General features: G+C 38.5%; 1 protein-coding gene across 1 annotated transcript in view; it reads right to left on the reverse strand.

Moving 5' to 3' along the window:
• Positions 1–16,569, reverse strand: part of znf385b (zinc finger protein 385B) — a 124,517-nt gene that overhangs the window by 93,683 nt on the left and 14,265 nt on the right. Inside the window, exon 2 of the mRNA XM_079426936.1 lies at positions 3,551–3,865. Within this exon, the coding sequence (XP_079283062.1) occupies positions 3,551–3,863 (313 nt within the window). The 5' untranslated portion in view covers positions 3,864–3,865. The remainder of the gene's footprint in view (positions 1–3,550; positions 3,866–16,569) is intronic.

The raw sequence follows: 16,569 nt of genomic DNA on the forward strand, positions 1-16,569 counted from the left end.
ATAATCCAAAGTCAGCGCACAGATGTGAGAAGCGAGCACAGCTTTGAGCAGAACTGATCTACAGTCAGTCAACAGGACACTGCAGTAAAGCGCAGCACATCCTCCCTGCTGTAATTACATATGTCCAGCTCAGACTACAGCAAATAATGAGCAGCCTGCTTAAAGATTCAGAGCCACTGACACCCCCTGCAGCGTGAGGCACTGTCCAACTCAAACGGCCTCAATCACAAACGCTCAATGAATTCATTTTACAAACACAGCAAAAGAGATTTTTTAATGTTATATTAGTGCTGTCAAACGATTAATCTCAATTAATCACATCCAAAATAAAAGTTTTTGTTTACATATTATATGAGTATGCACTGTGTATATTTAGTATATAAATACAAACACATGCATATTTAAATTTACATATTAAATATTTATATAATGTAAAAATACACACACACACGTAAATATTTTCAAAATATATACTGAATGCGTGTCTTTATAATAAACAAACACAGTACACATGCATATATTATGTAAACAAAAATGATTTCCAGGCAGAAAAAAGCCTATCGAAATACATAGCAAATCTCATAAAATTGCAAAATATTGCATAAATCTGAAAATATTGAGTTTCTTTGGCTCTTTGGCCTAGTCCTAGCTAACCTAGTCTTTTAAAATGGCAGTTAAGGCGTTTACAGATGACTGCCCAAATGCACTAGCCCCTGCAGCTCTTATTGCTGTTTATTGAAGCTCCATGGAGCACCAGAGATGCTCTCCCACAGAGAGAGAAAGATGAAAACACGTGAGCTTTCACTCCCAGAATCCCTGCAGGAGCAGCAGCTGTGCGGGGCAGATCAAACATCACCTCTGCTTTTCACACACTCATATAGTAAAAAAAAATATATCACTCTCACATTCTCACATCGACACGCACATGTGGGCTGACGTGCATAACACCAGCCAAACATAATCTAACATGTGGAAAACTTGATGACACACTCACAAACTATGCACTTACATCACGTTATAGATAAAGTCAATATGCTTGTCATATTTCTACTGAGCTTGGTTATTTACCAGAGTGGAAACTGCATTTCTTAACCAAATTAACTATGGAAAAGTTCAGGTAGTGACAACTGTATATGAAATCTGCACAGTCTGTACAGAACTGAACTGAACAACTACTTGCAATGACATTACTATTTTGGATACTAAGAGCTATCCAAGTTGCTAGGAAAAAAAAATGAAACATAAGTGTCTTTACATTAATAGTTTTTAATATCCGACTTTTCACCAGTAGGTTCTACCACCAGATTTAATCATGTTACAGTTGAGTACTTGTTTTTCTGAAAATAGTTGTGCTGCTTACTATTTTTGTAGAAACAAAAATTTGTTTTGGATTCTTTGATAAATAGAAATTTGGACAAATTTCCACCCCTACCGGACCTCTGATTTCTTGTGACAAATGTCAAACTTAGGCCCCGTTTCCACTTGTGTGTTTTCGTCTTAAAACTAATAACTTTTTCTACGGTTATGCCTATTGTTTACACTACTCCGGCATTTTCGAGGTTGAAAACAGACTTTTGAAAATGCTGCAGACCCTGTTTTAGTTTAGACGACCGTGTAAACAGTAACATCATGCTCATTATTATTATCCAAGATATTGTGTACCCATGATCTTGCTCCAAGCACGCAGACGCATCCGCCATCTAAATAATGTGGCATCTACCCATACATATCTATGGTTGTACCTGCATGAATGGTCACGTGACATGGCCTAACATTCATGTTTCTAGTTTACAGCTGCAACCACCACAAGCACAAGAATGAACACTTCTGTAGACAAACAGAATGATAATTTAGGCAACTTTTAAAGATTTCTTTAATTCCCCAAACTGACTGCGTGTATGCGGCCAAAAATTGGTGACATACAATTTTTATGTTTAATAGTAGAGTTACGTCATGGTGGGAAAAATCATATCTGGGATTCTTCATGAGGGAAAGCACACAGATTATTTTACCAGCATTCATAAAGTCATGAAATTCACTATGACATAGTAGACCTTCTAATAGCACTAAGCTCTTCAAACTGAATAAAAATTTCCATTTTGCTCTGGCCGCCCCTTCAAAAGAGGCAACAATTTTCCCATGGATTCTAACCCAGTCTGTCTAATGTCTGAAGGCTATATGCTACTTTTCCACCAATCTAATGAAAGTTTGGTCACCACCGCTCTGACACTGCGCTGGCAGCCAGAGTCTCGCCTGCCAGTCCAGCACCAACTTCTCACGCTTCCTCTGCCCATCTTACACCAATGCAACCCAGACAGTTTCCCAGGTAACTTGAAAAACAAGAGCGTGTATGTTTAAATATAAAAGGTAACCTGGCATGCATGTGGTTCCTACTCAAACTGAATGAGCTGTTAATACAGGTTCATCTTTAGTCTCAACAGTGCAAATAGCTTTGTTTTGCAAATAGACTGTGAACACTGATAAATTGTCACTTACTGGTCAAGTGCAGGTGCTGCCATTTGCACCAGTAACACATGCCAGCACCACCACAGGCCTGTTAAAGCGACACGTTATCCTCGAAGGCCCATGTGAGAAGCATACTTCAGGAATTTGTCAAAGACACCCAAGAGGTTACAAAGATGATGCACGTCTCGGTTATGCTATTTCCAGGGGCAGAATTTGAGTTCAAATTTGAGATCAAAATTCAAGAACAAATCATTCAGAGGTGTTTCCCAAAACCATTGTTCAACAATATATCAGAATGTTACGCCACACCATTGAATTCAAAGTACACCCCAGTTGGTTCTGTGAACTGGAACAACTGATTCATTAAAAAAGTTTGACTCGTCAGCGTTGATAGCCTAGTGGGCAGTGCGCCGACATGTGACGACGCTGCGTTATGGGCGTCCCGAGTTCGAATCCCGGTTTGAGGACTTTCCTGATCCCACCTCCCTCTCTCTCACTTCACTTCCTCTCTCCTCTACAATTTCCTATCGTAATAAATGCAAAAATGACAAAAATAAATCTTTAAAAAATTACTCAAAATAAGCGATTAGTTCCCAAAAATCATTCAATCAAATTTTCAGTGAATAACAACTTTAATGTCAGTCTGTTCCTTACACAAACGAATCACATGGCTTTAAGAAGACTGGAAATAAGAGTGAATATGTAGAAGTAGACTATGTTCATGATCCTTTTTATGATGGCCTTTTGTCATTTTTGGAATTTGACATCCCCAAAACTTGCCAGGATATTCTTTAAAAAAAAAAAAAAAAAAAAAAATCTCCTTTTGTATTTCTCAAAAGATAGTCAAACGGATTTGGAAATGACATGAGGGTAAGGAAATGACGACAGAATAATCATTTATGGGTGAACTATGGCTTGAATAAGAACAACTCTTTAAAAATGCCACATGAAATGACAAGTTGGGCCCTCCGAGTCAAACGCTAACTCGGGGCGCATTACCATCAGAGCGGTTTACGCCTGCACAAAAAAGCATGTCATCTCAAAGCATCATAGGATTCTCTCGTCTGGGTTTCAGAGGTCTTACCTTGACTGCTGCTGCTGAGAGAGTGCAGAGGAGCAGGAGCCGAGCTGATGCTCGCCGTGGGCAGCTCTCCATTATTCAACTGTTTGACCCTCTTGAGGTGAGACTTTCCGTTGTAGTGGACCTGGGCCTGCGCAGCCGAATGCAGTTGGATGTTGCAGACTTCACAGAGCGAATAGAGCAGCTTCTTCTTCTCCTGCTGGAGCTGCATGTCTATGTTGGAGTCGCTGGGATCCTTTACCTCCACGCAGCCCGGGACGGAGAAACACAGTTGTCCATTTTCTATCAGCTGGGTGGGGCTCAAGGGAGTCTTCATACCTGTGGGACAACAAAGAGATGAGGGGTTGAAATGCAGAAAATGTTTAATGCAAACCAGGATTGGTGATGACTCACCTTCTGAATTCTGCATTACCCCACACAGAGCTTTTTGGAAAAAAAGGTGGGGAGAGTTTACATCCTATAAAACCACCAAGGTAGAGAACCAAAAACGTGTGTGAGTGTGGATGTCTGGAGCACTTGTGTGGGCTACACGGGTGGCTGAATGTTCTCATCTCCCTGAGCTCTGACTCCTCCCCTCCGCACGCTCAAGCCAAGCTTCCCCACTTGTGGAACGGGCACAGAGCTACGGACTGACCTCCTGTGCCCATCTGTTGCCTTTGGTAAGAGACCCGACTTGCATACCTCATGCCCACGGTTCTTACACAACCAATGTGAAGACAGTCAGCCCAGGGGGGCACAAGCAGCTACGAAGGACTTATTCCTGTCAGTGGCAGCAGACGCCAAAACCGCTATTGTGTGTCTTGGGGGTCTGTAAGACTGGATAAATTACATAAAACCTCCCTCCCGAGCCTTGACCTCTCATGCACTACAACTGAATGGCCGGCGTAATGGATAGCTGCAAAAGGGGAGTGTTGCGCTCTGGGAAACGGTGATCTCTTTAATCTGAAAATTGCAAAAACTGCATATCTACCCAGTCGTCACTAATGCCACGGCTGGAGGCTTCCTGGGCTGGATGATAGAGGAAAAAGGAGCATAAAGATAGCAGTTGAGTTAGCTCCACTTTTGAGGGCATACTGGGGATGAAATATGCATCACTGTGCACACGTATGCGTGTGTACATGAATGTGAGAAGAGATAGATTGCTGCTAAGCTCAGCCAGGTGAATCTCATGAAAACATGTCTACATTTCTTTTTTTCCAGATTGGATATTATTTATGACATTATTATATTATCATCATTATCATTATTATTATCATTATTATTATTATTATTATTATTATAATATTGTGTCTGGACTTATTACGGAGTCATTTGACTGAGTCTTGCTAATTATCTTTTGTCTTTTCTCATTTCTTTCTTCTCCTGCCTGCTACAGGTCTCAAAAATGTTGGCACGGGGGCAACAAAGGGCTGAAAAAGCAAGACATTTTGAAAAGATTCAGCTGGGAGAACATCTAGCAACTAATGAAGTTAATTGACATCAGGTCTGTAACATGATTAGCTATAAAAAGGATGTTTTAGAGTGGCAGAGTCTCTCAGAAGTAAAGAGGCTCTCCAATCTGTGAAAAAGTGCGTAAAAAAGAATTGTGGAATACTTTAAAAACAACGTTCCTCAATGTCAAATTGAATAGGCTTTGCAAATCTCATCATCTACAGTGCATAACATCAAAAGATTCAGAAAAAACAAAGAAATCTCTGTGCGTAAGGGACAAGGCCGAAGACCTTTGTTGGATACCCGTGGTCTTCGGGCCCTCAGACGACACTGCATCACTAATCGGCATGATTCAGTCATTGACATTACTAAATGGGCCCAGGAATACTTCCAGAAACCACTGTCAGTAAACAATCCGCCATGCCATCTGCAGATTCCAACTAAAGCTCTATCATGTATAAAGGAAGCCATATATGAACATGGCCCTGAAGTGCCGTCGTGTCCTGTGGGCCAAGGCTCATTTAATATGGAATGTTTCAAAGTGGAAATTTGTTCTATGGTCAGACGAGTCCAAATTTGACATTCTTGTTGGAAATCATGGACGCCTTTGTCCTCCGGGTTAAAGAGGAGGGAGACCTTCCAGCGTGTTATAAGCGTTCAGTTCAAAAGCCAGCATCTCTGATGGTATGGGGGTGCATATGTGCATACGGTATGGGCAGCTTTCATGTTTTGGAAGGCACTATGAACACAAAGGATATAAAAAGGTTTTAGAGCAACATATGCTCCCCTCCAGACGATGTGTATTTCAGCAGGACAATGCAAAACCACATACTGCAGCTATTATAGCCACATGGCTTTGTAGTAGAGTCCGGGTGCTGAATTGGCTGCCTGCAGTCCAGATCTTTCACCTATCGAGAACATTTGGCGGATCATTAAATGAAAAATACGTCAAAAGACAACCACAAACTCTTCAGAAACCTATATCAGGGAAGAATGGGACCAAATTCCAACACCGAAATTCATAACCTCGATGCCCAGACATCTTCAAACTGTTTTGAAAAGAAGAGGAGATGCTACACCATGGTAAACATGCCCCCGTCACAACTATTTTGAGACCTATAACAGGCATCAAATTTGAAATGAGCTCATTTTGTACATAAAATTGTAAACATTTCTCAGTTTAAACATTTGCTAGGTTATCTGGGTGGTGATGGCGCAGTGGATAAGACGCATGCCTTTGGTGTGAGAGACCCGGGTTCGAATCCACTGTGAGACACCAATGTGTCCCTGAGCAAGACACTTAACCCCCTAGTTGCTCCAGAGGTGTGCGACCTCTGACATATATAGCAATTGTAAGTCGCTTTGGATAAAAGCGTCAGCTAAATGAATAAATGTAAATGTAATTATGTTCTATTGTGAATAAAATATTGGCTCACGTGATTTGAAATTCTTTTGGTTTTCATTTTATTCAAATGTAAAAAAAACGTCCCAACAAAAATATATTAAATAATACTAAAATATATAAAAACGTATCTATTTCTGCAATATTTATGCAGTGGTTTTGCAATTTAAAATGGTATTTAAAATATCTAGGATAAATGTACCTATTAACCTCACATACCCATTAAGCACACTTTCATTTTTGAGCTCAGATTATAAAAAGAAAAAAATAATTTATTATCCTACTTGACGTCTTAACCAATTGATATGTTTGTTACTATACACCTCCTATAAATTTCAAGTCAATCAGATCATTTCACGCTGAGATACGGGTCTCCATGTGTTGACACTGTTGCCAGTTTGAAAGCTGTCTAAAAACTTTCACCAAAAGAGGAGCCCCATAAATGTGTGTTTTTTTTTTTTGACGTTTAAGCCTTTATTTTAGGTAAATTTCAATACTTACTGTAAAATTAAGAGATTAATGTTTAAACTTTTGCATATTATAACCTGGAACTTGTATGTGGGAAATAATTACATTAGATCCAAAAGATAGTTTTAGCAACACAGCGCAGATGCTACAGAACACAGTTAGCTGACTAGCTGTATAAGATTGTGTGCTATGCTAATATATTACTTCACAGGCTTTACTGGCTTGTACTTTTACATCCATAATATTATAAATTGCCAGTTTATTGCTGGTCTGTGGTTTTACACTGCTGTGATTTTTAAAGATTTCATATTATTTTAAGGTGAGCTTAAAGGGTGCACGACTATGAAAATAAAACAGCTTCAGTGTTACATCAGTAAGAAAGTATAATTTCGTAGATATTGTTAATAATAGTTGTTCATATTAAAATATGTATGAACTAGATTATTTATTCAGCAAAATCGTCATTTTAATAAACATTACATGTAATTTATTCAATATCTTCTGCCTTAAAAATGTCTCAATGTAGATTTTGGTGAGATTAACAGGTACGTTTACCCTAATTCTTTCTGTAGTTTCTCTATATAAAAATTTGGTATTATTAATGTTTTTTTTTTCTTCTTCATATTACAGTTGCAGGATTGCACGGCAAATATACTTAATTACCATGACAATTTCACAATATAAATTCATTTTTATTGAAGCAAAATAAAATTTCTTGTTTCTTCCTTTTGATTTTAGGGTGAAATGACCCAGACATGGATGCAAGTATAAAGGCTGCACACATGGAGTCCATGTTTGGGTCTCTGTCCTGTAATCCTCCTGACACTGTCTCCGTAATCTCTGTGGGCAGCTGCACACTCTAATCCCTGCAGATAAACTTCCTCGAACTTCCTCTGCCTCTCAGGCCATTCAGCTCTTCTCCATTCCTTAACATTAACACTTTCTCAAGAATCTATTGTATTTAGAGAAAGAAAAACTGTAAGTGGAAATCTCTGATGTTAATCACTTTCTTTCAATATTGTGAATCTATTTCTCTAACTCCCTGCTATTACTTAAGCTTGAGCTTTGCTCTACTTTGTGGTGGAAATGAGGCCAGTGAGAAAAAAAGAGAGAGAAGCTGCAGTGGTTTTGGTGACCTGTATTCGCAGGCAGAGTTTCCAGATATGTTGCATGATTTGTGTCCTGGGGTTTGGAGGAAGTAAGCCGCCTGTGATGCTCAGTTCACATCACAGACACATCTGTTCATTTAGTGGTCAACTAATCAACCAACCAGGGTCTTCTACTTTCCTCCAGTGTCATCTCAAACACCGTCACATCAATGTGCAAACACTTGGAACGCAAACTTGCTGCACAATTTGCACTGCATACTGCTTTTTAAAAATAGAATGGGGCATACTATGTGTGTGTTATTCCACAATAAACATTTTTAAAAAGTAAGAAAATGACTGCTCATGTTTATGTCACAGAAAAAGGTAATTGCAATTTTTTAATCTCACAATTCTGATGTGATTTGGAATCTGATGTGGAAGCTCTATTTATTTTTTTAACAAATATAAAATCTTTTGCAAACTCAAGCTACTGTGCAGGAACATTTTTGTAAAACTGCTTGCCTTTATATATAAAATTTGCTGTCAAATGGTTTGTCACAAGCCTGTACAAAATAACATGTGATGTGAATCTCTTGAATCACCTGAACTGAATCACACAACAGACAAAACTGAACTGAACCAGATTTATAATTTAATCAAGACAATACATAATTTAGTACTAGAAAATAATGAACTGCTTATTAAATGCCGTGTCCTTTCCATATATAATAGGAAGGCCATAAATGCAGTAATGTTGAATCAGATCATAGATCAAAGCAGCAGCACAAGAACTATAAAACGTTATCAATGTGACTGATCAGTGGAACACAATGACTTCATGAAAGTGGCCTTTTGAAATTTATGAAGCAGTTTGACTGTGTGACAAGTGCAAACATTTCTCAGACATTTTTCTGACAGGTCTTTCTGGAAAATGCATTTAACACACAGGGTAAAAATAAAGAGTGCTTTGATCCCGATACTGAATTTCCACAAAACATCCATAACAGCACTCCAGTACAGAGAAAAACAGACTGAAGTGGACAATTCAAAACAGGTCAAAAGGCTTTGTTTCTTAGGTAAACACTTGATTGTTCTAGGATACAGTTGAACTTTGCGTGAAATTGTCTAAATGCGTATCAAAATTCAAAGCGTCACTTACTCATTAAACCAAGCAGCAGAGCAAATGCAAATTTTGGTGCAAGATATGACAGACTGAGAGGTTTAAAATAGCGTGAGAACATTCATTGCAAATGCATTATATTAGCATGCAGAATGTGATGTTGGCAGAGCTTTGACTGATTAGCGTGTTCATTTCATTGCACATTCTTTGTAGTTATCCTTTCTTGAACATTTCATACCCTCAAATCATTCCCAAGACATCCACATACTATTAACCTGTCTCTATTTCTCTTGCACTCCATAGATATAACTCCTAAAGGTCAGGTGATTATTGCTTTAAAACAAATGCGATATGATAGGTGTCAAGCTGTGGTCATGTCAGATGGATGCCTGAGGGCAAAGGTGAGACCGCTAGCTGAGGAAACTCTTGTTTTCATGTTAGAGTCAATGAAACACACTCCCACCCCAAACTGCTCTCCTCCCTCAGTTTTAAGATGGAGAGCTGTGCACGTGACACGTGCAATCAATGGTGAGATCCTGTCAGACAACAGGAAGTTAATCAGGTGCTCAGAGGTCAGTCCAGTCAAGCAAACGGTAATAAAGGGAGACACCTGATGCAAAAAAAATACATCAAAAGAGAAAAAAGGAAAAAAAAGAGCACACTTCTACACACTGGTAATATACATGGCAATGTTAATGCGTTTGGTCTTGGCAGAGTAGATCTGCTACGCTCCTGCCATGGAACGAGATTTGCTTCTGCCAATACATCCACAGTCACGCTGCTGCACATATAACATATGAAATAGCCCCTATATATAACATACATGAAATCACTCCGTAGCAGATCTAGACAGGTGGAGCTGGGGAAGGTGGAGGGATTCTGCAACTGCTACAGCAAGCACTGGATGAGTATTTGAATGCACCTGCTGATGTGAAAAGAAACCAATCAGCTGTGTCATGCGAATAATCATGTGATTAAATCTCGTACTATACACTCATGTGATTATATCTCATACAGAGCAGTATACCCGTAGTATCTTTCTATGTAGAGTAGCTAGAGTCCATTTATTAAGTGAAGGCGCTTCACGTTGTGACACGATAAGACAGAATTGGTGCTTCCAGTCTAGACAGCTTTGCTGATTATAATGGGGGTGATCTAGTTGTGTTGCAATGCACTCATAGAATGTACATGGGGGGAAATACTCATCTCAAAAAAGAGAGAAAGGATCATAGGGAACCATGAAAAAAGTGAGTTTACACCTACACGTTGTTTAGAGATGATAATATCCAAACAGAGGCATGTCTGTGGTTCAACAAAGAATCAGGAATCAACACTAAACACATGTCTGAAGTATAATGGTTTGTGGCCCTTGGCACAGAGTTTGGATGGGTGACCTTTGTGTGGGCAGGTGCTGACGAATATACTACAAGCAATATTTAAGAGCCACAGAAGGTAAATGTTAATGCTTTGGCACCCTTAGCTTCTATAACAGTTTGGGCTTAATTACCAGCTTTACCCAGATATTGAGTTCTATGCCAGGTTGTGGGAGTGGAATAAAAATAGAAACAGTAACTAAAAATCACTCTTCATCTAGAGACCACAGACAGTGAGAGAGAGACAGAGAGAGAAGATAGAAAATAGAGAAAGAAGGAGAAAAAGATGGATATAAGCTTTTTCTTTTTTTTGGAATACTACACATAAAAAGTCAGAATCTAAAACAGATGTCCTGGGAAATCACACTTGTCTCTGATACAACACTATGTGTCTATAAACAGCAAAAAAGTCCATCAGAAATGCTCTGTTTTTGCAGGGTATTTTATTAGTTAATCCTATTTAAATCATTGAATCCTTGCAAAGTATGCGTCACTGGAACTTTAAAATGTAATGCATTAGCAATAGCATGCATTCATCAGCATTCACTGCTATGATATTCATCTCTAATTGCAAATTCTAAAACACAATATATTCAACACCAAGAAACAACTTGATTATAGTTAAAATATTCATAAGGCATTTTGCATTTTCCAATAGTTTAATACATAAACAATCATACATCAAAAACTGAAAAAGGTCTGCATATCTGGACACTTGAACATAAAATTTGTGCAATAAAACTGATTGGCCATTTTTAAAAAAAAAAATATTTGGTCCCACTTTATATTAGGTGGCCTTAACTACTGTGTACTTACATTTAAATTAATCATTTGATACAATGCACTTATTGTGTACATACATGTTTTTACATTGTACTTATATTTTTAAAAATACCTATTTGTAATTACATCTGTAATTAATTTCTGTAATTACATTTCTAATTACTCTGTTGACCCATCCCTTACACCTTAACCCACCCTTAAACCTACCCATACCACCAAACCTGTCCTTAACCTTACCCGTATCCCACCTCAACAGCAGCAAAAGTGTTTTAAAATACAATATGACCACAATAAGTACATTGTACTTATTTTCTGATGTAAGTACATGTAGTTAAGGCCACCTAATATAAAGTGTGACCAAATATTTCACTCCAAATTGTATATTAAATATCAAATTTTTAGCTTTTCACACTGCACCTGATTATGACACGGTGCAAATGCTAGAAAGCACATCAGAAAAGTAAGAGATTACTTCAAAGCTCTCTCAGGAATCGTAAAGATGGAGAGACACTCGTGTCACACGCGGTCAGCCGTGCCCATTTCAAACTTACGGCCCATTACGAAACCCACAGCTAAAATCTCACAGATGGAAAAACCACGGACGTGTTTCTGCAGCCTAATTCCGCGCTAATGCCTTTCACTGGAAGATCTTAGTAGAGACACAGAAAAAGTACATGAATGTGAAAGTTTTCCACTCCGTGTGCGTCTGTCACATGCAGGGAGGGCTTGGCACGCACATGTGTAACATCTGGACAGGAAGTGGTCTGTTAATGGAGGGTCGGCAGCTTACAGCAGTGTCAGGTGAGGACTGGAGAGTCTCAATTGCTAAGCTGTTCACAGATGTCCTCAATGTGCCTTTGACCAGGGCACGTGGATATTATATAGCCATTTACGCCAATCCACTATGAGCAGTTTTGTATGGAAAATTCTTGCGCTGATAAGATTGTGAACTCAGCAGACATGTCGGCTTGCGTTTGACCTTGTGGCGCTGTCAAAAGCTGACAGAACAGATAGTAGTTTAGTGGAGCATCGGATCGGCATTAGTTGTGTTGATGGGGGTCTTTCACAATGCTGAAGCGTGTGGAAATACAAGAGGTAAATCTGCTTACAAAGGGGTCTGGTATCACTGCACCTGCTCCGCCGGTTACACCCAGCCTGCGTTCCTGATGAGTGACCTCTCAGATTCAGCACACGAAGAAACTATGAGGGAAGGAACATTTCCTCTTACATTATCTGTCTCAGCTTCACAGCAGTAACTCAAAGCAGAACATTCATAATTCACCTCTTTTATTGGATGTTTCTGCCCAAAAAGTGTTGTATTGAGATTTTTTTATATATTTAACTTGGTACCGGTATTTTCAACTTCCCTAATTGGAAACTGAGCATGAGCAGTGTGAAAAATTATAATTCACCAAACTTATTGGATTTCTCCTCTCCAACAAGTGTTGTAATGAAAGATAGTGTTATGAAAGAGCTGCAGAATCTAATTTTTTTCATTTCCTACACAAAATGTCACTTACAAACAAACTACCAGTGAAGGAACAGTTTGATCTGTGTTTCGTAACAATAATAAAAGCAGGGAAATTCATAATTTGCCTCATATATTGGCCTAGTTGGAATTTCTTCCACCTAGCAAACAGTTTCTAATACCACAATGCACCAAAGAAATGTTATGGAAAAGAAGTAGTAAAAACAGTAATATTGTGAAATACTATTGCGATTTAAAATAAGAGTTTTGTAATTTATTCCTGTGATGGCCTGAATTTTTAGCAGTCGTTACGTCAGTCTTCAGTGTCACATGATCCTTCAGAAATCATTTTAATATGCTGATTTGGTGCTCATGTAACATCTATGTTGAAAACAGCTGTGCTGTTCAATTAAATATCGCCATTTTGTCATTTAATATTTCAGGTAAACAGTCAGAAACAAAGAAATACATTAAAATAATTGAGTCTGTACATAAAACACGTCTGTCAAGCACACCTTTGCAAACACATGTAATGATTTTCACTTGATAACAGCAATTCAGACCTATAAAACAGACAGCATATCACTGAACAAAAACTAAATGATCAATGAGAAAATAAAATAGGCTATCGCATGGGCAGTCACACGCACATGAGCGCGCACACACACACACACACACACACACACACACACTCAGACAGACTATAAATAACGGTGATGAGACTTGACTGTATTTACCACTCATTATCAAAGAGATCCATGGAGAGACAAGCTGTCGAAGAAAGAGACAGACAGAGAGAGTGAAGAGGGCACTGAAGAAAAGATGGAAAAATAGAGTGAAAGAGACAGAAATAAAAAAGAGGGGCTGTGAGACTTAGATCAGTAGAGGATGCATATTGCAAACAAGAAAGACAAAATTAGAGTAAGAGAGAAAATAGGGTACAGGCCTGTACATGCCCACACAGCTGTTCCCAGATCTACATTACATTCAAAGGTTTGGGGTCAGAAAGATTTTATTTTACTTTTCAAAAAATGTATTTTATTCATAAAGAATTCATTAAACTTAAACTTAAAGTGACCGTAAATAAATGCATAGTGTTACAAAAATTTCTCCTTTAAAATAAATCCTGTATTTTGAACTTTGATCTAACATTTCTAACATTTTTGGCTCTATACACCACCACAATGGAGTTGAAATGAAACTAAATAATGAAATAAAAATGTAAATTACAAAACTAGAACAAGTGAAAAAACTAAGCTTCATTAAAATCAAGGTGGTTCCTGTATTTCTTGGAAAAGTACAAACTGGTTCTCCATTTCTAACACTATGACTGAATGTGAGTTGAGTGGCTGAGGCACACAGAAGGCTTTTGGGTACCATGCTGCCAACTTAGTGGCACAGCTCATGCGCTGCTTACAAAAACCACCACACATGCCATTTCCATGTAATCTCACCCTCTCACTGCAGACTTACTGTAAAACTCACTCAACTGTGACTCCATTGTGGCCCAAAGTATGTATTTCATGGCTCTGTCACATACTGGAACTCCGGCACAAGCTGCTTGATGGTAAAGCGGTGTAATTTGTGTTTTTCTCCAATTCTATGACTAAGTACGGACGCATTGCGCTGTCTGAAAATGTGTCTGGTGCGTTTGACTAATTTGGACTTCGTTCTACTTTAGCTGGCACGTTTGAGAAAAACAACATTTGCAGCCGATTCATGCAATAAAATCTAAAGGAGAGAGAACAAACAAGAGTTGTTTTTTTTTAAACAAACTGTGTAACTTCTACATTATGTGCACAAGGATACCAGAAAGAGATGATATATATATATATATATATATCCTACACTTCATACATGTATAAAAGATGTACGTGAATTATGGGAATAAGAGACATGGGAATTAAAACACTGTTGCACAGCATCCGTTTCAATGCAAGAATGCATCCTTTATGAACTGCCCTGCGGACCATGACCAATCTAGATGGGGATCAAGATGCTATAATCCCTTGAAACCAGATTCCCCATCCAGCACCAGCGCAACAAAACAACCACACCTCAGTCCTCGAAACCAGAGCAGAGCGATACAAACATTTCTACCCTTAAAGTCCCTACGGCATTCACATGTGCGCTGCAGCAGCATGCAAACCATCAGAGTGTACCATTACAGAGAGCCGCTGAAAGAGCATGAGTGCCCTTGCAATCGCAGTCACGTCTGCCAAACGTGTAACGGTATATGTGTCCGATGAGTTGTGTTTCATAGGCAGGGCATCACCTTGATGACAGCATCCGTCGATTGCTTATGAATGTCAATATAGCTGAGCTATTTAGAGCAGAAGGTGATGCTGACGAAAATGCAACGGTATACGAGGCAGCTGAGAAGAAACACTTGCAAGTTGAAAGCTGTGCTGTTATAGAGGCTAGATCTGCATTTGCTGAGGAAAACAGCAGTGTTTGCAAAGCAGAAAAAAAAAGAAAAAAAAACACATTTAGACCAGTCATGGCACTTAGTATGTGTATTTCTCTGTGCACGAGAATCAACTATTGGGCCATTAACAGGTTTTCTGCACTAAGAATGTCAAAAGTACCAGTACTTTGTCAAAAAATGATTTTTGCAGTATCACAGTTGACTGACAGATGAAGAGAGTGCTGCGAGGATCATGCATTTTTGCCAGAAATGAGTTAGCATTTTAGGACATCATCCTCAGTCAGTTGATTTTTTAATTAATTTCTGTCTAAAAGCCTGAAATAAGGTCTGTGGTGACAACTGTGGTTATTCTACATCACCACTGGCAGGGGCGTAGCCATCATTTTAAAAGTGAGGGGGACAGAAATGTCAAATGTGCTAATACCTTTTTTTATTGACAAGTTTTATTTCTCTTATTTCTTATTTTTAATTGGCTAAGAAATCAAATACACTGCTGGACAATAACCAATCATTTTTGTTCTATAATATTTTATTATTAATATACTTTATTACCTGAAGATGACTTTAAAAACACACATAAAACATGCAGTATATTGTCGAAATCAAGTGTTTAATGTCTTCACGTTTCATCAGCTTTTTATTCAGTTTATACAGTGATATCTGGATGCCTTTGTCCATATAAGGGATTTCCAGGCACTTCATAAGTTATTACTTCTAGGAGTCTGTTTTGGACTTTCTGCGTGAGAGTGCCCTCAGGCTTCGCGAATGAATGAAACCTGCGTTGCGTAAGAGTGTTGAGTGCTCCATGTTCACGTTCTAATTCTGGATACGAATAAAAACATCAGGTCATGCACAGACTATCCTGTCTCTTTGAATTTAAATCTAGATTTATTCACACTGGCCCTTAAAAACCTCTATGTGGACACACTTTCCCAAAAAACTACGGGAGACAAATTTACATGCATTTTACGTCCATGGTCACTGGAACACACCCATATCCTCGTCAACAATCCAATCCAATGATTCCAAGTTACTTTGCTCTTAGTCAGTGTGACCACCCATTGAAAAATTAATTATCAATAAATTAAAATTAAATGGAGTCTGTAGGTTTAGTTTGGGCTGAATTAGTCCATTTTTTTTTTTTTTTTTTTTTTTTTAAAGAGTAAAATAGCATAACAATTGTAATTGTAATTGCCCTTGCAAGTACTGTAATGCAAAAAGTAAATAACATATGCTAATAGCTTATGCATGTTTATTTGGTCACAGATCAGAGCATAGTAGTGTGGCTGCTCTGCCAAAGAGCCTGATACAGGTCAAGGTCATTGTATTTAGCCCTGAAGCTCACAGGCTGCTTAGACAGGAGAAGAACGTGATGCCATTACCGATGAATAAGAGCCACATGCTCTATGAGCAAAAAAAACGAGGAAAGACTCTACCTGACAGTTCATCGCCTGACAGAAC

Source organism: Barbus barbus (genome assembly GCF_936440315.1).
Source record: "Barbus barbus genome assembly, chromosome: 10".
NCBI lineage: Eukaryota > Metazoa > Chordata > Actinopteri > Cypriniformes > Cyprinidae > Barbus > Barbus barbus.